The 20,889-nt window shown below is 42.1% G+C and overlaps 1 protein-coding gene across 1 annotated transcript; it reads right to left on the bottom strand.

Moving 5' to 3' along the window:
• Positions 1–3,292: 3,292 nt before the first annotated feature.
• On the bottom strand, positions 3,293–13,494 carry LOC106988545 (DLA class II histocompatibility antigen, DR-1 beta chain). The gene is made up of 5 exons (XM_053223359.1): positions 13,308–13,494; positions 8,193–8,462; positions 4,944–5,225; positions 3,940–4,528; positions 3,293–3,639 (listed from the first exon to the last, which is right to left on the bottom strand). The coding sequence occupies exons 1-4, from the start codon at positions 13,405–13,407 to the stop codon at positions 4,383–4,385; spliced, it is 798 nt and encodes a 265-aa protein (XP_053079334.1). The 5' UTR covers positions 13,408–13,494; the 3' UTR covers positions 3,293–3,639; positions 3,940–4,382.
• Positions 13,495–20,889: the final 7,395 nt, after the last annotated feature.

Here is a 20,889-nt window from a genome sequence, read left to right as displayed (position 1 = left end):
CTTATAAAACATTTCTAGTGTTTTCCATGGGTTAAAAACGGCACAGCCTTCAAGGAAACTAAGGCATGACCTTCATGGCATGCTCCTCCAAACAAAGTAAACGAAGACACGGCCTTCTACCGCCTGGCCTTTGATGGTACAGCTTTCCAGGCACGGCACCGCACAGTATTTCTGTTCTCATATCACAGGCACACATTTGTAGCCGAGGATTCAATGGGGAAGCGAAGGGACACCAGCATCCCTTCTCCATTATCTTTGAAAATTTTCTGGAAAATATACTTTTCTTTACAAAATTAAGTCTCAGCAGGTTAATTTCTAAGAGCAAACAAATAATCCTCTTCCTCAGTTGCTGTTTTTAATTGTAATTGGGTTTATAGCTGCCATTTAATACTCTCTGTTAAAAAAAAAATCACAAACTGATGCTTCCCCTCAACAATGTATCATCCTTTATGAGGAGATACTTTAAAATACTAACACTCTAGGGGTGCCTGGGAGGCTCAGTTGGTTAAGCATCTGACTTCAGCTCAGGTCATGATCTCACCACTCCTGAGTTTGAGCCACTCTTCGGGGGCTCTGTTGTGACAGTTCAGAGCCTGGAACCTGCTTCCAACTCTGTGTCTCCCTCTCTCCGACCCTCTCCTGCTTATGCTCTGTGTCTTTCTCTCAAAAATAAATAAACATTAAAAAATCTTTTTTAAAAAAAATAGTAACATTCTGATAGTACCAGATACTATAGTTTCCCTGCCTGAAATTGTTCTCATCTATCCCATCGAATATTGCTTTCTTTCCAAAGAAAATTATTTGCTCCCATCTTTCCAACGCATCAGGTGAGGCTAGCCCATTCCCAAAAGGATGAAGCATGATTTGTCTGAGCCTATCGCCATAATCCTGTGGTCCTCTCAACATGTGGGAAGTAGGTCTACTGGGAACACCTGAAAAAGGTATAGATCACCCTTATAAGAGCATACAAGAGCAGTTCCCTTTTCCTGCCTTTGGAAATTATGAGATACAATGAAGCATAAAGCTGCTGCAGGCATCCTACTACCATTTCAGGAACACTGCCAAGTGGTGTATGATAAGGAGATGAGATACAAAGTCCTTGCATCACCGGTGACACCACTGGCCTGATGAATTAACCAGTCTAGAGATGAGGTACCTTGGGTCTATCTGCTCTGTGAGACAAGTAGTTAAAGAAAAATAAAGTCAATTAGATTGGGTTTTTCCACTAGCAACACAAAGCATCTCCACTGAAATACTCCTGCCATACATTTTAATTCTATATTATAATGTCACACCATAGGTCTCAGATAAAATGAGGCAATTCACTTCTTCATCTTAGGGAACAAAACAAAAGTAAACTTGCAACCCTGGGATCAGCAGAACTTATCCCAACCATGTAAATATTGCATACGTTACTGTTAGCTTATTAAATTCCCAGGGGATGATAACCTGTTTCACACAAATAGTGCATAATATATGACTGAAATATACATAAACTTTGAGTTGGCTTGAAATTTATAGCTGTCTCTGATCGTGGAGAAATTGTCTGAGTGTCTATTACCTTGAAATAAACTTCTGAATCTGTTGTCTGCTCTTTAGGTTGAATTTACATTTGACACTGACTCTTCAGACAGAATATGATAACAGAACTTATCATCTACATAAACAATTTCATTGCATTTCTCTGAAACCTTTCTAACTCTTTTATATTACTGAAGCCTATGAAATTTAACTGTATATTGATTTATAATTATGATTCCACATTGTTTTATGCGAGAGACACAAATATTTGGTTTCCTTGTCTAGTTTGTTCCCATCATATACTCTCTGTCACATTTCTTTCATTAAATTGGGTTCATTTGTACGTATTGTGTAAAGTTTTATTACATAAAATATTGCCAATTCCTCACTATTAAATGAGAGGGGTGCCTGGGTGGCTCAGTCGGTTAAGCCTCCGTCTCTCGATTTCGACCCGGGTCATGTACTCATGGTTCATGAGTTTGAACCCTGCATCAGGCTTCACGTGAACCTGCTTAAGATTCTCTCTCTCTCTCTCTCTCTCTGATCCCCTGGTCCCCACTAATGGCTCGCTCTCTCTAAAAGAAATTTTTGTAATTAAAAATCTATCAAATAAGACACTTCCAGAAACGTTCAGCTTTCATTCCTATTCCCTTCAATCTATTCCCTCATTGTGCCCAAGAGGCAACCATTTTTTAAAAGTCCTTTCATTGTCATATATAAAAAAGTAAATAGATTTAATAGATGATGGAGAAAGAGATAATGATAGATGGATGCAGATAAATTGAATTGATATAGCTATGTATTCCTATTCTCTTCCTCGATCCTATTATACAAATGTTGTGTGTTGTACAAACTCTCCTTACCTGTACAGAAGTGGAGATTATTGTAAGCAAGGGTTATTTTTTTCTTCTAGCTACATAGTATTTCACTGTTTGTATGCACATCAGAGTATTCATAATTTCCTTCTTTGTTTCCCAGCATTGCCTTGGATTTCTAAGATGAGATCCATACAGGATGTTCCCGTACAGACGATACATTTGCTTACAATCTGGAAGGCCTCAGACATAACTCTTCCCACTAGAGGTGTGGCTTGGTCCTGATGGTCTAAGGGGAAGGATGGGGAAGGATGTGCCCTAAGTCAAAGTGTCAGCATGCCACTGATGTTTATCTGAGAGACACAAAGAGATGGAAGTGTAGACACAGCCCACCGTCAGGCTAATGAAAGGGGTTTCCACAGGTTTAGAGACTTTAATATGAAAAATCAAGGAAAGGGGCACCTGGCAGTCTCAGTCAGTGGAGCATTCCACTCCTGATCTCAGGGTCATGAGTTTGAGCTCCACATTGGCCGTGGAGCCTACTTAAAAATAAAATGAAATAAAAATATGAAAAGTAAAATAAAAAATCTGGGAAAGGAAACAAAGTGAGGACAAAAATTTTGTGGGTGTCATATCATTATAAGTTAGTGGATTTCTGATATTTTTTGTCCCCTCTTTTGTGCAAAGGGACTTCTGATTTGTCTTTGAGAACACACAGGTGTAGGACACCAGCATCATATGGGCCATGAAGCTCCATTTCCTAGCTCCAGAAAACATGCCTAATTACAGAATGGAAGAAGACCAAGTATAAAAGGACATGATACACAGATACCTTCCAGATCCACATCTGACCCAAATTCTGGAATATAAATAAAAACCAATATTGTAATTTGTTGCAATCCTCCTTTTCTCCCTTTTTTTTGCTACTTCTTTTCCTTGAAACTATATGAAACGGATGATTGTCACTCCATGTTTATTTGAGAAAAGCTGATAAAGACACGTGTACAGCGGTGAGTTCCAATGTAAAGGAGGCATTAAGGGCTGAATACACAGGGAGCTGGGAGAGAATGAAGATAAGGAACTGCAGTCAGTACTGGGGCTTCCAGGTCAAGGACAGGGTGGAGGGAGCCATCAGGAAGCATGGGTTCTGCGGGGTCACTGAACCCAGGGCAAACCAAATCCTGAGAAAGCACTGTGTTTGTGGAAGAATACGAGCCAAACAGGAAACGTTTTGACTGTGTGAAGAAGCCTGAAAAGAAGGTTCTTCCTGGAGTGTCAGCATTTCCACTTCAGCTCAGGAGTCCTGCAGAAGACAGAGCAGAGTGTTGTTCCCAGACCCACCTCCACAAGCAGCTTCCTCGCCCCTCTCTCAGGGCCTGGTGTTAAAGCACTACAGTAAGAGGAAGAACATATTCTTTCTTAAGTATCCTGATCTAAAGCTATTTGCAGTGCAGGCCTTTTAGTAAGTGGAGAGAAGAAGCTTCAGTTAACTGCCTGAGCAGAAGTCAGATCCAAAGTCTTTGACATTGTTTCTGTCTTTTCACCTCTACCATCTGTTCCAGGATAATCAACTCTATCTCTAAAGAGGGTCAAAGAGCATTACCTGTTGGCTGAAGCCCAGAGTGTCCTGGGAAAGAAAAGGGAAAACATACACTTAACAGAGACACAGGTAAATCTGTCCCCACATACAAGGTCCCAACCCCAGACCCACCTAACACCACAACCCAGATTGCATGATGCCAGTGGGATCAGAAAGGGAGAGATGTGGCCTGTGAAGTTTCTGTCACACAAATCTGTTGTGGCTTCATTAGCTTTCATAGCTTTTCCTGATTTGGCCCAGGACCCCAAGCCAAGATATCTGTCTTGTTAACTTCTTTCTTATCTCTATAACCCATAACCTCTTATGCTGAAGCACAGTAACCATGGACCCTTGCTTTCTGGATATCTAGGAAATCTGAGGTCACATGGGGAAGGAAACGCATCCTACAAGGCCACTGGTCCACAGGGAGTTTATGCGATCAAAGCTGTATTTCTCTCCCACAAGGTCTATAGGGAGGCCCAGCTACCAACAGGTGCCTTACCTTTCTGATTCCGGAAGTAGATGAACAGCCCCACCACCAGGAAGAGCAGACCCAGAACAAAGCCCCCGATTCCACTCAGCATCTTGCTCTGTGCAGATTCAGACTGAGCCCCTGAGAGAAGAAGCAGCTTTAGTGATTTTTACCCCAAATCCAACTCCCCTGCTGGAGACTCTGGATTGAGAAATTGAGAATGAGGAATGAAGCCTGCCTTGGAAGAAATAGAGTAAGTGGCAATTTCTGGGGGGAAAAATTTAAATCCCACTCCATAGATACAAGGTTTAGGTATTGAACTTTTTAAATACCACAGCTTTGACAAATCCACTACTTCAATATCTATGGATGAGGAGCTCCTTGAAGTTCAAGTAACTTGTGCAGGGTGACAGAGCTAATAAAAGGCAGAGCCAAGATTGTATTCCCCTCCTGCCCGGAAGGTCCTATAAATAGAGGATGTGCCAGAAGCACAAAAGGCAAAGCAAAGTCCCCTCCCTGCTGGGTGAGGAACTTATGGGATCAGAAAGCTTCTCACTCCACTCCACGGTGAGAGGGCTCGTGCGACTTGGATGCTCCACGTGGCAGGTGTAGACCTCTCCACTCTGAGGAACTGTTTCCAGCATCACCAGGGTCTGGAAGGTCCAGTCTCCATTACGGATCAGGCCTGTGGACACGACCCCAGTCTCCTCCTCCTGGCCGTTCCGGAACCACTTGACCTCAATGTGGCCTGGATAGAAACCATTCACGGAGCAGACCAGGAGGTTGTGGTGCTGCAGGGGCTGCGTCTTCGAGGGGAACACGGTCACTGTCGGCTCAACTAGAAGACAAGTGGTAGCGGGACTAAGTGAGGACGACAGAGTGAGTCTCCCTGGTTGGCTGCCCTCCTGCCTCCGGTCTCTGGTCCCAGGCTGCATCTCGTGCAGGCCTCCCTCAAAGCTGGCCACGTGGCCCAGTACCAGCCAGTCTCATGAGTCTTGAATTCAATCCTGACAGTACGGGTCCATTAAGTTTGAGAGATGTTGAGGAAATTTGTGGGGTTTGTTTTTCATAGTGTGAGGTAGTTATTCCTTGCAGAATTGAAGTGTTTACACATTTTGCAAGGGATATAGGGTCTCAATTAAAAGCATGATTTCTGGAGCAGGCTGAGTGAGCTCAAATATAGGCTCTGCTCCTTACTGATTGATCCTAGAAGAATATTACATTCCTCTGCACCCCAGCTTTCTCCTCTATCGAAGGAGATAGTAATACTTACCTCTTACAGTTCTGTGAGGATTAATGCACCTAAAGTATGTAAAGTGATGATTGGAGTTTAGCCTTCAATATATGTTAAGTACTTATTACCTTGTTTAATTACAGAGAAAATATTATTTAAAGCAGTCTGAGTAAATTGGAGAACAGCTTGAGGTTGATGGGGAAATAGAGTATGAAACCCTGGAAATGCTCCACTCACACCTTACAACACCACACAAATGGTTCTCCCCCAGAAGCAGGAAAGACAGAGGTGATACTCTAGCCTATTTGTTTAATTGCAAGAACAGTGTGAGTCCTGAAAGAGAGGGAAAGGAACAAGGAAACTCATTGATTTTAAAAAGTTCTCATTGGGGCGCCTGGGTGGCGCAGTCGGTTAAGCGTCCGACTTCAGCCAGGTCAGGATCTCCCGGTCCGTGAGTTCAAGCCCCGTGTCAGGCTCTGGGCTGATGGCTCTGAGCCTGGAGCCTGTTTCCGATTCTGTGTCTCCCTCTCTCTCTGCCCCTCCCCCATTCATGCTCTGTCTCTCTCTGTCCCCAAAAAAATAAATAAACGTTGAAAAAAAAAAGTTCTCATAATTGCACTCAGATGATCACTCCTTCTGTGCAGTATAAAAAATTACTGTTATTGGAATTGTTATACCTGTATAATTGTCTCCCTTTGAAAGCTGACATTTGAGTTCAGGGAAGAGACTGAGACTATTTAACGGGTATCCTTAGTGCAGAGACAATCCCTTACACTACTAGCCTCAATAAATACTGTTTTTAAGAAAGGAAATATATGGTGAAACCATTTTTACAATATCGTAAAATGGTAGATTCAAGATTGATGACAAAGCTTTGCTAACAATTTTTGTAGCATATTTCATTAAATATAAATGTTTACATTCCTAGCATGAAAAGTAATAAACAGTGTCAAAATATAAGCCACAGACTAGAGAAAATGCTGAATCGACTATCAGCAAAGCATTAATAATCTTATGCATAGAAAACACCTAATATCACTGAGAAATATACCAGAATCCCCGAGATAATAGTAGATAATTTTTACATCAGTAACAACAATTAGCCAATAGATATGTAAAAAAAAAATCCAAGGACCTTCAAATCAAAGGAATATACATTAATAATAAAAAAAGATAAAATTTCAACCGAGTATTTGCAATATTGGGAAAAAAAGATCTAACAAAGGGGAACATGAGGTGAATTGTTACAACTATATAAAGAAATAATATGCAACTCCTTAAATACTTTCATCATTATAAAAACAATAATATCAATACCTTTAGTAACAAAATTATAAATAAGATACCTGGTTTCACATTCATTTCAAGAACGCAAGAATACATAGTTTAAGAGAACAAAGAGCGGGAAGTTGAGACCTAAAAGAAGCCTCAGAAACATCAGGAGGGTTTGGGGAGCCTGGGTGGCTCAGTCAGTTAAGGGTCCCACTTGGCTCAGGTCATGACCTGGCAGTTTCTGGGTTCGAATCCCAGCGCAGGCTCTGGGCGACAGCTCAGAACCTGGAGCCTCCTTGGGATTCTGTATCTCCCTCTCTCTCTCTGCTCCTCCCCTGCTTGCACTTTTTCTATCTCACCCTCTGCTCTTCCCCCATTCCCACTCTGTCTTACTGGATCTCTCCCTCAAAAATTAACATAAAAAAAATAGAAATGTCAGAGGGACCTCAGAAGTCCCCCCAAATCTTCAACGGTTAGTCTGGTCATTTTTCTCACTGCAGTGGTAGCACATACAGACACAGGCCCACGTATTTCAGGGGCTTCAGAAAAAGAAGGGCGAGTGTCAGGGACAGAAGGTGACCGGCCTCCTCACATCTCCCCAATCTCTTAACCCTCCCCTCCCCTCCCCTCCCCTACACCTTCACCCCAACCAGGACACCCTCCACTTCCCTCCCCAGGTCTCCAACCACCTGCCCAGTGTGCCCTCCAGCTGGAGCTCCTGAGCCCCCCAGGGGCCACCAAGGATGCCCGATGTCCCCTCCTGTTGCCTCCCCCACACCCACTCTCTCCACACGCACCACCCCCCCCTTCCCACACACTCATTCTCTGTCCCCCTCACTTCACAGGGCACCCCTCCCACACTGTCCCCACAGCCACACAAGGACACAACCACGCTGTCCCCACAGTCACTCATGGACACAACCACGCCTTCCCCACAGTCACACACGGACTCACCACACTGTCCCCATAGTCACACATGGACGCAATCACACTGTCCCCACGGTCACAACCATATGGTCCTCACAGTCACACAGAGACTCGGCCACACTGTCCCCAGTCACACATGGACACAACCACGCCTTCCCCACAGTCACAAAACATGGTCCCCACAGCCACACAAGGACACACCACACTGTCCCCACCCCACAGACACAGCACACCCTCCCTGACGTCGCACTCTCGCAGGGATCCCCGTGACGTGCTCTTGCTCAACACCCTGTAGGCTCACTGGGACCCAGTCTCTGTCTCACAGTCGCACACGCGCAGCCCCGGCCGCCCCAGCCCCCCTGCCCCGCTCACCTCGCCGCTGCACCGTGAAGCTCTCACCAACACCGTAGTTGTGTCTGCAGAACCAGTCCACCGCTGTCCGCTTCCGCTCCAGGACTTCCTTCTGCCCATTCCAGTACTTGGCGTCTGGCCGCCCCAGCTCTGATACCGCTCGGTACTCCCCCACTTCGTTGTCAAAGCGAGCTAACTCCTCCCGGTTATAGAAAAATCTGGCCAGGTATCGCACCCGCTCCGTCCCGTTGGGATAATGACACTCGAACTTCCACATGGTTAAGAAATGTGCTGTGGGGACAGGGCGACCCGGTCACCTGTGGGCTCCTGGAAGACACTGACGCCGCCAACCCTCGGGGCCCCACCCGCACCCCCAAACCACCAGCACCCACGGCTCTTCTCTCCTCTGCCGGCAGGGGCAGAGGGAGGCAGGGAGGTGACCCCTCTCCTGGGAGCCACTCAGGGTCACTGGGTTCCGGGCTCAGAGGCGGACCTCCCAGCCTGAGGATTTGCCCCTCACTGCCTCCTCCTGGAGGCCTCCTCCCTACAGACACCCACCTCCCTCTTCGCCTCCCACAGCCCTTTCCTGGCCTCACACACGTCCCCCCTGCGTCCCCCTCCCCCACCCCCACCCAACACTTGGTCTGGGCTGAGTGGCTCAGGCGCCTGTCACCCCTGCGAACCCAGAGAAGGGAAACACCCCCACATCCCTTCCACTCTCGGGTGAAAATTTATGGAAATTGATGGACAAAACCCAGCCAGGCAGGACTTTATTTACCTGGGGGGAGAAATGTCACAAGACAAGCCTGCAGTTCTAGAGCAGAGGATAACTGGATGATCTTTGTTTCCTTAGGGCGCCAGACAGGTGGTCTCAAGGGGGATGTTTAGGATGTGACAGGAAAGAGTAACTAGATGTGAACTAGGGGGCGTGTGTGTGTGTTTGATAATTCAGGGAAAGGTAATACAATGTGCAAAATCTTGAAAGAATTGATGAACTTCCTCAACAAAATGGAAAAAGGGAGTTCACTGAAGCACAATGGGACAAAGGAAGGCAAAAGGTTAGACTGGAGAAATCACGCGGAGCTGGCAGTAAAAGCCTTACAGGTGATGTTGGGATTTTGACTTCATACTTCACATAATGGGAAACTACTGAAGAGTTTTAAGGACATTAAAACCATGACTGCACTACAGTTCCTCAAGTCCTTACCTGGAATTTCCAAACTCCAGAAACCTAGGAAACCAGATCTTTTTACAAGTTTTGATGCCAAACTCTTTTGCCAAATCTACCCTGATGAGGTAAAGGGTCAAACATGTCAGACCTCTTATTGGTCAGTCACATGGGCTTCTGGAGTTTCAATATATAAACACACACACATCATAACATATGTACAAACATGCATATACATACATGAATATACATATACATACATGTATGTATATATTTTGATGTTTTATTTTCTGTTTAATTGAACTAAGAAAAAATTTTTTATTCAAGTGGAATTGACATGAACATTTTAAAAATAGTTTAAAAATACTTGTGCCTTTAAAAATGAGACAAATAAAAGGAGCTTTTGACATTATCAACCGAACAGAATGTAGCATTACTGCACAAGTTTGATACATTTTACAGAAAAATACTTGTGACGGTCACAATTGATGACTCATAAGGCAAGCTGTCGAAAGTTAACAGAGATGCTGATGATCAAGAAATCATGAAATCTTATAAAACATTGCATAAGGCAAAGAATAAAAGATGAAGATCTCCAGCTTGCATTGAATGAGTGGACTCAGCAAGAAAGTGTTCAATCTATGAACTGTTGATCTTATTATTTTTTGTAATGAAATAAGCTAAACTACACCACAAAGACCTGAATTGGAAGGTGAGTGTGTGTATAAAGGGTAAGTCTAGAGGTTTTAGAAGCAGCAGAGTATAAACCGCTGTTTCCAACATCAGTACTCTTGACATTTTGGACGAGAGATTTTTTGTGGGAAGGCTGTTCTGTATGTTGTAGATTGTTTATTAGCATCATTAGCCTCTACCTAGCAGATGTCAGAAAAAAGCACCAAGTGACTACCAAAAATGGCTCTAGACATTGCCAAATGTTCCCTGAAGTCCCCATATGAGAACCACTGTTACACCACTTGAAAAATCTGTGGTAAAAAAGCCAATGTTAATTCTATGTCAGCTGAGAATTACACTGAAAACTTTTCCAATATTATATCTGGAAAAAAAAAAAACACCTTTGATACTGAACAAATTTATTTTGCTGGATAAATGGCTCTTCACTGAGACCAGATTCTGAAAAAAAAAATTCATACTGCCTACCAAGAGAGTATCAAAATTTACTATGAATTCCAACCAAAAGATGATTGCTCTTGGGTGTGCTAATGCTTCAGGCTTACCCAAATCAAAGTGGGCAGACACTGGAAAAAGCCAAAATCCAGGATGCCTGAAAGGGACAAATATTTTACTTGTGCATTAGTTTTCAAAAAAGATAATATGGATAACCAGATACATATTTTATTTGGTTCAAAACCACTTTGTATCAATGGGCTTCGTTCATGAGACGCAAGCTGGACTGGGAGAAACCTGGAAATTAATTGTCCCTGTATAATTGTTCCACATACTGTACTCCTCAAATTCTTATAAAAATTAAAGCTTTGGCTTCTAATTCTCCCCCTGCCCCACCACCAAGTATGACGTCTATATTGCAATCTTTGAACAAGGAATTTTCTCATCCCATGAAGATCAAGTATAAAAAACTTTTAAACTCTGTTCTTGATGCAGTTTACAGAGGCCTATGAATCCACATCTTCTGAAATAAGTTAATGGCTAGTGTTATGACAAAGCTAATATTTAATAAACCAACCTGAAAAACTGCCTAGCAAGACTTTGGGCTACATCCGAGTTTGCAAATGAACTACCAATTGAAGACATTGAAAACTGTCACGTGATGAATGAGAAAATATTATATGACACTTCAATGTATGTAAAAGTTTATCCAAATAAGTCCAAGGAATAAGGTGGACAGTTGAGATGAGCACCAGGTAGCGTATAGAAGTGTTGAATCACTACACTGTACATCTGAAACTAACATTAAGCTGTATGCTAACCAAATGGAAGTTAAATAATAACTTTAAAAGATATTCTCTGCCTAAATGTATACCTATAATCTTAAACAATCAAACAAACAAATAAGTCAAAGGTGCTGATCCAAAAATACTTATCACTGATGATGGGGTCACACGGGGCATTCCCTGAGTGATGGAAACATGGTAGTGGTGACTGAGAGCACTCCCCAACTTGCTCCCTACACTCCAGCTTCTCCAGCCTTCCTTCTGTCCCTTACACTCAGCAAACATCTTCCCACACTTGACCTTTATCCTATTTTCTCCCCCTACAACACTTGTCCTGTACATCCTTCACTTGCCTGGCTTCTGTCACCAGTCATATCTCAACTCAATGTCACTTCCTCAGGGAGAGCTCCCTACACACTTGAACTGAAGTCAGGTGTATCCAATTCTGTCTGTTTCACAGAAACAGTATTATTTTTCAGCGTACTTATTGTTGTCAGAATTTTTGTTGTTATTGTTAAATGTTTATCGGGCTTTCTCCTCTGTCATTACATAAAATCCTTGATGCTAATGATCTTTAGCCTATTCCAATAGAATTCACTGAGCCCAGAACAGAGCCTAGTACATCATAGCTGCTCAGAGAAATGTCTGTGTGATACAATGGATAAACACAGGGCTCCGAGAATCAGTCATTGTGAGGATCCTGGAAAGCAAGAAGGGGCTCAGGTCCAACATTCTTTTACTCTGATGATACATTATATCTCCTCCACTTCCTATGAGAAATTCACACAAACTACCTCCTTCTCCTTCTACTGTTGGAAAAATATCACAGGTAAGGAAAGGGTGATTTTAAGAAAAAAGAAAAATCTCATTAAGTTTCAGCTCATCCTGTAGATCTGTGATAGTGCTGAGGTCTCTGCATACACGGGGGATTCACAGTAATGGTGACAGCATGGCTCAGGAAAGAATAGGAACTGGAAGTGGAGGCAACCCAACATGACTATTAAAGAAAAACAGAAAACATGAGGAATAAACCTATGCCATCTGGGGACAACACCTCAGTGAGCCAATAAATTCCCTTGACTTGCATTTTGGCTTTCAGTCCTATGAAATGTAAACACCTTCACGCACTCTGTATTCTGCTCGGGGTAGATAGTTGGAACCATATGAAATTCCTGATGTTGCCTATTTTTGGGTTACAAAGCCATAATTGCATATAATTTATCCTATACTAGTTGAATCCCTTCCTGTGGGCTCAGGCCACAGAACAGAAAGATGCAGGAGAAACAGACACCATAGAAAGGTTCAACATAGATTCATAATGAAAAATTAACTTGTGCCGGATTCTCAGAAAATATCTTAAGTTCTTTAAGACTCCAAAGAACTTCCCATATGTGCTTCTCATCTAAAATGTCATTTCAAGTACTAAGGATCTCTGCTGTACCTCCAGGGTGAGAAATAGAGATAAAACTAGCCCCAACTTTGGTCAGAGAACCTTCAGTCCAGGGATAAAGGCCTTGTAAACTTTGAGGTGCGGAGAAAGGAAAGGAGATAATGGGAGAGAACCCTTGATACAGCCTCGCATATTACAGAGAGGTACCAACATAACTAACCCTGTGAAGACATAACACAGGGTCTTCTAGGAGACACCTTTCTAATTCCTTTTGACTCTCTGTCCAATTTTCGGAGAAACTTTCTTATTTTCTAGCATAACTCAACATTATAAAGGGAACCACTTATGGGAATTAATTTGAAATCATTATTTCTGAGTCTTCTCAAGACCCTGAGGGAATAAAACTCAAACCTGGAGAGATTGACTGGGGAAGAGTTGAGAAGAAATGGCCTCTATATGTGGAGGCCCCTTACACAGCTCTTATAGAGAGGGCAAGCATTCGGCCTCCTCTTGTTTTGGATAGAATTGGGGATCTATACGATAAAGGTAGGCCATCACTAAAGAAAATGTCACAATTTTCTAAGGCACATGGCATGGACACAGTGGCAAAACTAATTTCTTTCTTTCCCCCCACTCCATCATAGCTCACCACCCAGGAGTGCACTTACATGAGGTGTCCATGGCCCAAGCCAGGGGAGGGCTCAGCACCATCAATATCAACATCAGAGCTGTCATCCAGGAGCCTCCCAGGAAACACAAGCACACCATGCTGGACAACAGAGAGGACAGGGGGCAGGGGAACAGGCAAGTCTCAGTCAGTGAGAACTAAGACCCTCCTTTAGCCCCCTCCTAAATAATACCAACCAAGGAATTTGCTTCTCTGCTCCCGGATTGGGTAATCTAGGTTTGACAACCAATCCGCATCACAGATGTACTGCATCATCAGTTGCTGGTCAGAGATTCAGTATCAAGAGCCTCTTCTGAAACTCTGATTTCCTTCATTGGAAGGATTATTTTAATTTAGTACTTAAAAGGTTTGATCCAATATATGTGAAACATTTGACTGGGCCCCTATTGTAAGCCAGCTCTATGCTGAGCAGTGATGTGCACAAAAGTTTGAGTCTTTAGGAGTATTCATGCCTCTCCCGTGAAGACAGAATAGTTTTGACGCTAGTTTGTGTGTTTTAGGAGCTGAGCGAGAGGAGGGAAGATGATTGTTAATCAAAACATCTGGACCTTTTTGCACCATCACATAGTGTAGATTTGGGGAAATTAACCTTGAAATGAAGGCTTTCTGGTACTGCAGACTTTCTGGTACTTGGATACTGGAAAGTGGTATGATTCTCTGGACTGCTCAAGCAAGGAGCAGCATCCCCTGGTAACTGATGATATGACAGAATTCTAGCTGTTAATTGGAGAGTATTGTCTGTATCTCTTTAGAGATAGGGAGATCTCTGATAAACTAAGAGTCATTGGAATTTAGTCATTAACTTACCCTGAGTAAAAGGGTTTTTCAAGTTTGTCTGCTGATGCTGTCATTGAGTTTGAGGCACCTCCAAAATATGCAGAGAAAGGGGCTTAGAGAACATGATCTATGTGGAATGGAGGGTCTTGGAAAATCCTTTGTATAGCACTTAAGCTAAAAAAGTGGTAACACCAACTGTCCAAATCAAAGTATACGGGGGGCTGAGACATTGATAAAGGACTCAAAGTCAGCCTTTAGCATAAAAGCTCTGCCTTAGAATAATTAATATTTTAATGTGAAAATGTGTTCAGTCCATAGCTTTGGATCCCACTCTGATCTCCTCATTTTATTGGGGTTATGTCCCTTTATTATGTACCTTCTCTTGCTTTATGCTAAGGAGACATATAAGAAGCTGGTGCTCATGAATACATTACAGAGCATCCAGGAAAGAAAACACAATGGAAATACTATGAATAACATCCTTTGACGTAACCATATAGTTTTAAGCATATGTTTCTACTTTTATATAATTATTATGCATTGTATTAACAGAATTTTAATATCTCAGATTCAATAGGATTTTAAAGGACAACTATCTATCTAAAGTTCTGCAATAATTCACAATCTTCCACAGTCTGATAAGCAGCCCATGTTTATGGACTAGTGCCAGAGAACTCACCATGTTGCAATAAATGTGACTAATGTTTACTGAGCAAATTTTGAACATTTTATTTTGTACCCAGAATTGTACAAGGGCTTTTTATACACCATATTTATATTTAACTCTCACATCATCTCAGTGATTTGAGTACCCTTTGTATCCCTTCAGATGCAGAGAATAAAATGATGGGTGTATGTTAAACAACTTTGGCAAGGACACACGGCCAGTAAATGGTGCACTCCATATGGAGCCAAGTTATATGTGAGTCCAGTCTCCAGAAGCCTAGCCATTACATCACACACCACCTCACATCCACTTTCTGAATAGAATACTGTCCATTGTGTTGAAACTATTCTTATCATGGTTGTGTATAACAATGCAACTACTCTTGTCAAAGAGTGACAGCATTTTATATAAACTGATTAGTTACCGTGTAGTAGTAACTCTAGTTCCTCCAAAAGTAGATGTTCTTTGATCTCCAAGTATTCATGGTCTTTCCAGTTTTTTCTGGTGGCTAATTTCATTTCTCAGAGCCTTGTGGCCTGAAAATATGCATAGCGTTGTGGTCTCAATCTTTTTGTACTTGTTGAGGGCTGATTTGTGACCGGTATGTGATCCATTCTGGAGATTGTTCCATGTGAACTCGAGAAAATGTGCCGCTTAGGATGACATGTTCTGAGTCTATCTGTTGAGTCCATGCAGCCTAGTATGTCACTGAAAGCCATTGGTTCACTGTTGATTTTCTGCTTAGATTTTCTGTCCATTGGGTAAATGGGGTGTTAAAGTTCCTACTATTATGGTATTTTTATGCATGAGTTTCATGTTTATGATTCATTGATTTAAGTATTTGGGTCTTCTCAAGTTAGGGGCATAAATATTTATAATTATTAGATCTTTTTGGATAGATCCCTTAATTATGATTACAATGCCCTTCTTCATCTCTTATTACAGTCTGAGTTTTAAAATATAAATTGTCTGATATAAGTATGGCTACTCTGGTTTTCTTTTGACATCCATTAGCATGATAGATGGTTCTCCATCCCCTCACTTTCAATCTGCTGTCTTTAGGTCTAAAATGAGTCTCTTATAGGCAGCATATCGTTGGGTCTTGTTTTTTGTTTTTGTTTTTTTATCCATCCTAATATCCTATATCTTTTGATTAGAGCATTTAGTCCATTTCGTTTGAGAGTGATTATTGAAAGATATTAATTAAGTGCCATCATGTTGCCTATAGAGTAGGTGTCTTTGATGTTGTTCTCTGGTCCTCTCTAGTCTTTGTTGCTTTTGGTCATTTTGTTTTGTTTTGCTTTTTCTCCAAAGAGTGCCCTTAAAATTTGTTGCAAAGCTGATTTAGTGGTCATGAACCCCTTTAGTTTTGGTTTGTCTGGGAAACTCTTTATCTCTCCTTCTATTTTGAATAACAGCCTTGCTGGTAAAGAATCTTGGTTGTGTATTTTTCCAATACAGCAAGTTGAATATATCCTGCCACTCCCTTCTGGCCTTCCAAGTCTCTGTGGACAGATCTGCTGTGAACCTGATCTTTCTTCCCTTGTAGGATAGGGACTTTCTTCCCATGCTGCTTTCAAGATTCTTTCCTTGTCTGTATTTTGTGAATTTGACCATGATATGCTTTACTAATGGTTGGCTTTTGTTGAGTTTAATGAAAGTTCTCTGTGCTTCTGGGATTTTGATGTCTGTGTACTTCCCCAGGTTAGGAAAGTTTTAAGCTATAACTTGCTCAAGTTATAACCTCCTTCACCTTTTTCTCTCTCTTCATCTTCTGGGATTCCTTTGGTAGGAATATTATTCTGTTGAATAACTCATTGAGTTCTCTAAGTCTTGTATTATGATCTTTTGCATTTTATTTCTTTTTCTGCTTCATATTTTCTATAATTTTATCCTCTGTATCACTGATTTACTGCTCTATTTTGTCCATCGTCCAAGTAGAAGTGGTTCTACACGGGGAAACAGGAAAGACCGAGGTAATTCTCTAGCTCTATGAGCTGAGTCCTAACCACAACACAAGTCCTGAAAGAAAGGCAAAGGAGCAAGGAAACCTATTTTAAAAAGTTCTCGTTGCTGCACTCAACCGATGAATCCTTCTTGCGGAACTAAAATATGTCTCGTTGGAAACGTTATCATTTTATTGTGCTTTGCCTTTTATTTATTTTTTTATTATTAAAAATTTTGGATAGTTATTCATTTATTTTGAGAGAGAGAAAAGAATTAGGGAAGGGGCAGAGAGAGAGAGAGAGAGAATCCCAAGCAGGACCCGCACAGAATTCGTTGCAGGGCTCACACCCACAAACCATGAGATCTTGACCTGAGCTGAAACTGAGAGTATGACATTCAACGGACTGAACCACCCAGGTGCCCCCTCTTATTTTCTTTCTTTTTAAGCTGAGATTTGAGTTCAGGGCAGGTTCTGAGGCTCATTAATAGGTATCCATATTGCCTGAGACAATCTTGACACTACAGTCTCAATAAATACACTTACTGTTCTTATCAAAGGAGAAATACGGGGCAAACTTTTTTATCATACCATAAAATGGTAGATTTAAGATTCATGAGAAGTCATTGCTAACCATTTGTAGCATATTTCATTAAAGAAAAATGTTTACATTCCTAGCATAAGTAATAAGCAGAATCGACATGTAAAGTAGAAATTAGAAAAAATGCTGAATCAAATATCAGCAAAGGAATAAAAATCTTATGCATAGAGAACACCTAAAATCACTGAGAAAAACACCAGGCCACAGAGATAATGGAAAGTATATTATTTCGGAGCTGGACCAACATTAGTCAATAAATATGTGGAAAAAAGTTCAAGAACCTTAGAAATCAAAGGAATATGAATTATAAATAAAAAACATAAATTTTCAACTGACTCTGTCAACATTCAAAAAAGATCTAAAAACGGAGATGTGAGGTGAATTGTTATAACTATAGAAAGAAATCATGTGCAACTCCTTAAATAACCTTATCATTATTTCAAGAACATAAGAATACATACACCGAGAAAAAAGCAACAAGCTGAGACATTAAAGTCTCAGATAGATCAGAGGGGCCTCAGATGTCACCCCAACCTGTCAAAAAATAGTCTGACATTCTTTCTCTCTCAAAAGGTCACACACACACACACACACACACACACACACACACAGACATAGGCACAGTTCTTTCAGGGGATTCAGAATTAAGAAGGGTGAGGGGCAGGAAGAGAGGGTGACCACATGCTCAGAGTCACACACGGGCACAACCACACAATCCCCACAGTCACACACGATCACACCACACTCTCCCCACATCACACATGGACACACCACACTTTTCCTGGAAACAAGTTCTCATAGGGCCCCTCCTAACTTGTACTGGATCAAGACCCTGCATGCTAGTCCTGGACAGAGTCTCAGTCTCTGTCTCTCTCTCTCTGTCTCTCACTCCGTCTCGGTCTCTCTCACCCATCCCACACACGCACAAACACACACATGCCCACACACACCCCACCCCTACCAGCCCTGCCGCATTCATCTCGCTCTACACAGTGAAGCTCCCAACAACCCCTTAGTTGTGTCTGCAGAGACTGTCCACTGCGGCCTGCAACCTATCCATGAGGTCCTTGTGCTGGGTCCAGTGCTCAGTGTCAAGCCTCCCCTGCTCTGTACTCCCCCACATCGCTGTCGAAGTGCACATTCTCTTCCAGGTTAGAGATGTATCTGACCAGGAGCCACACCTTCTCCTCCCACTGGAGTAATGACACTAGGCCTAAAATTGCTACATGTAATGTGCTTTGGGGACAGGGGCGATCCGGTCATCCCGTGGGCTCCTGGAAGACACTGATGGAGATATGCCTCAGGAGCTCCACCCGCACCCCAAAACTACCTGCACCCACGGCTCTTCTCTCCTCTGTGGACAGGGAATGGGGGAAGGTGACCCCTCTCCTGGGAGCCTGTCGGGGTCACTGGGTTCTGGGCTCAGAGGCTGACCTCCCAGCCTGACTGCACCAGGCATTTGCCCCTCACTGCCTCCTCCTGGACACTATCTCCTGGCAGACACCCACCTCCCTCCTCTCCTGCCACAGCCCTTTACCTGGGCCTGAAACGTGTCCCACCTGCTTACCCCCTCCGCCCCTCCAAACCAGCACTTGGCCTGGGCTGAGCTGTCTCAGGCCCTGCCCACACCTGAGAATCCAAAGAGGGGAAACAAACGCATCCCCTCCACTAGGAGAGTTTAAAATTTAGGGAAAGTGATGGACAAACCCCAACCAGGTAAGACTTTACATGGGGGTGAGAAACATCACGAGACAAGTGTCCAGTTCTAGAGCAGAGGATAATTGGATGATCTGAGTTACCTTAGGGTGCCAAAGAGGTGGTCTCAAGAGTGACATTTAGAATGTGACAGGAAGGAGTAAGTAGATGTGAGCTAGAGGGTGTGGGGGGGTGGGCGGCGGGGCGGGGAGAGAGTCACATTTGAGGTCAAGGTAATGTAGCTGTGCAAAAGCTTGAAAGAATTGGTGAACTTCCTCATGAAACCAGAAGAAAGAGTTTGTTGAGGCACACACAGTGAGAGGAAGGAGAGGGAAGTTTCGCCTAGAGAGATCACATGGAGGTGGCACTAAAAGCCTGTGGACGGTGGTAGCATTTGACTTTTATACTCAATTCAATGGGATGTGCCTGAAGACTGTTAAGGAGATTAAAACTATGATTGAAATACAGTTCCTCGGTCCTTTGCCTACATTTCCAAATCCAGAACCCTCAGAAAACCGGATCTTTTTAAAAATTTTGATGTGGAACCTATTTGGCAAATCTAAACTGGTGTGGTAACAGGTCAAACAAGTCAGAGCTCTTATTGGTCACTCAGTGCCATATGCTTCTGTAGTTTCAATATGTATGTAATATATAGAAAGATATATGTAATACTTGTGTGTATATATCTGTACATACATGTGATATACATACATACACACATATACACACACATATATGTATATATTTTGATTTTTTTAAGTTTATTTATTTATTGGGAGAGAGACAGAGAGCACGAAGAGGGGGAGAGGCAGAGAGAAAGGGAGAGAGAGAATCCCAAACAGGCTCTGCTTTGTCAGTGCAGAAGCCATTGTGGAGTTCGAACCCATGAACCGTGAGATCATGAACTGAGCTGAACCAAGAGTAGGACTGCTTAACCAACCAACTGAGCCACCCAGGTGCCCTGATATTTTTGTTTTATGCTTAATAGAACTAAGGGAAAAAATTTTATTCAAGTGTAATTAACAAGAAAAACTTAGAACTAGGGAAAAAATTCCTCTGTGTTAAAAGTGAGACGTACAAAAGAGAGCATCTGATATTATCAATAGAATAGAATATAGAATTATGGAGAAAGTTTGATACATTTTCCTGAAAATGTCCTATGGCAGTCACAATTTATGACTTATAAAGAAAAACAAGTTGTTGAAAATTATCAGAGATGCTGATAATCAAGATATCACGAAATATTGAAAAACATTGCATAACGGAAAAAATAAAAACTAAAGTTCCTGGCTTACATTGATGAACGGGCTCAACAAGAAATTGGTGAATTCATACAACTTTCTAGTTTCTTATTTTTGTATTTACACAAACTAAAATTCAAAGACTTGACTTGCAAGGTGAGTCAGTATATGAATTGTGAATCTAGAATTTTTAGAATCAACCCAGTATAAACCAGTGTTTTCAACCTCAGCACTGTTAACATTTGGGGGGCTTGTTTGTTTGTTTGTTTGAAACCATACCCAGTATATTTTCCAACCACAATGGTACAAAACTGCAGATCAACAATAAAACAAACCTGGAAAATTTACAATGTAAACATTCAGGATTTATTTGTAAATATTAAACAACGCACTACTGCACAAGCAACTGACCAAATGAGAAATCAAACAGGAAACCAAAATACGTCTCAAAACAAAAGAAAAACTAAACACAAGTGCAATTTATGCTATCAATGTTTGTATTAAGGAAAAAATTTCAGGTCTCTCCTCCAGCTATCCAAGCTGTTACAGGAAAGGAGGCTAAGGAGGCTGTTGTGAAGAAGCAGAGGCCAAGAAGGTGGACAAGATAAGGCCCAAGAATTTGTCATCAGATAGGAA

This window comes from Acinonyx jubatus, chromosome B2 (genome assembly GCF_027475565.1).
Source record: "Acinonyx jubatus isolate Ajub_Pintada_27869175 chromosome B2, VMU_Ajub_asm_v1.0, whole genome shotgun sequence".
NCBI classification, from domain to species: Eukaryota; Metazoa; Chordata; class Mammalia; order Carnivora; family Felidae; genus Acinonyx; species Acinonyx jubatus.
This window is presented reverse-complemented; position numbering and strand designations above follow the sequence as displayed.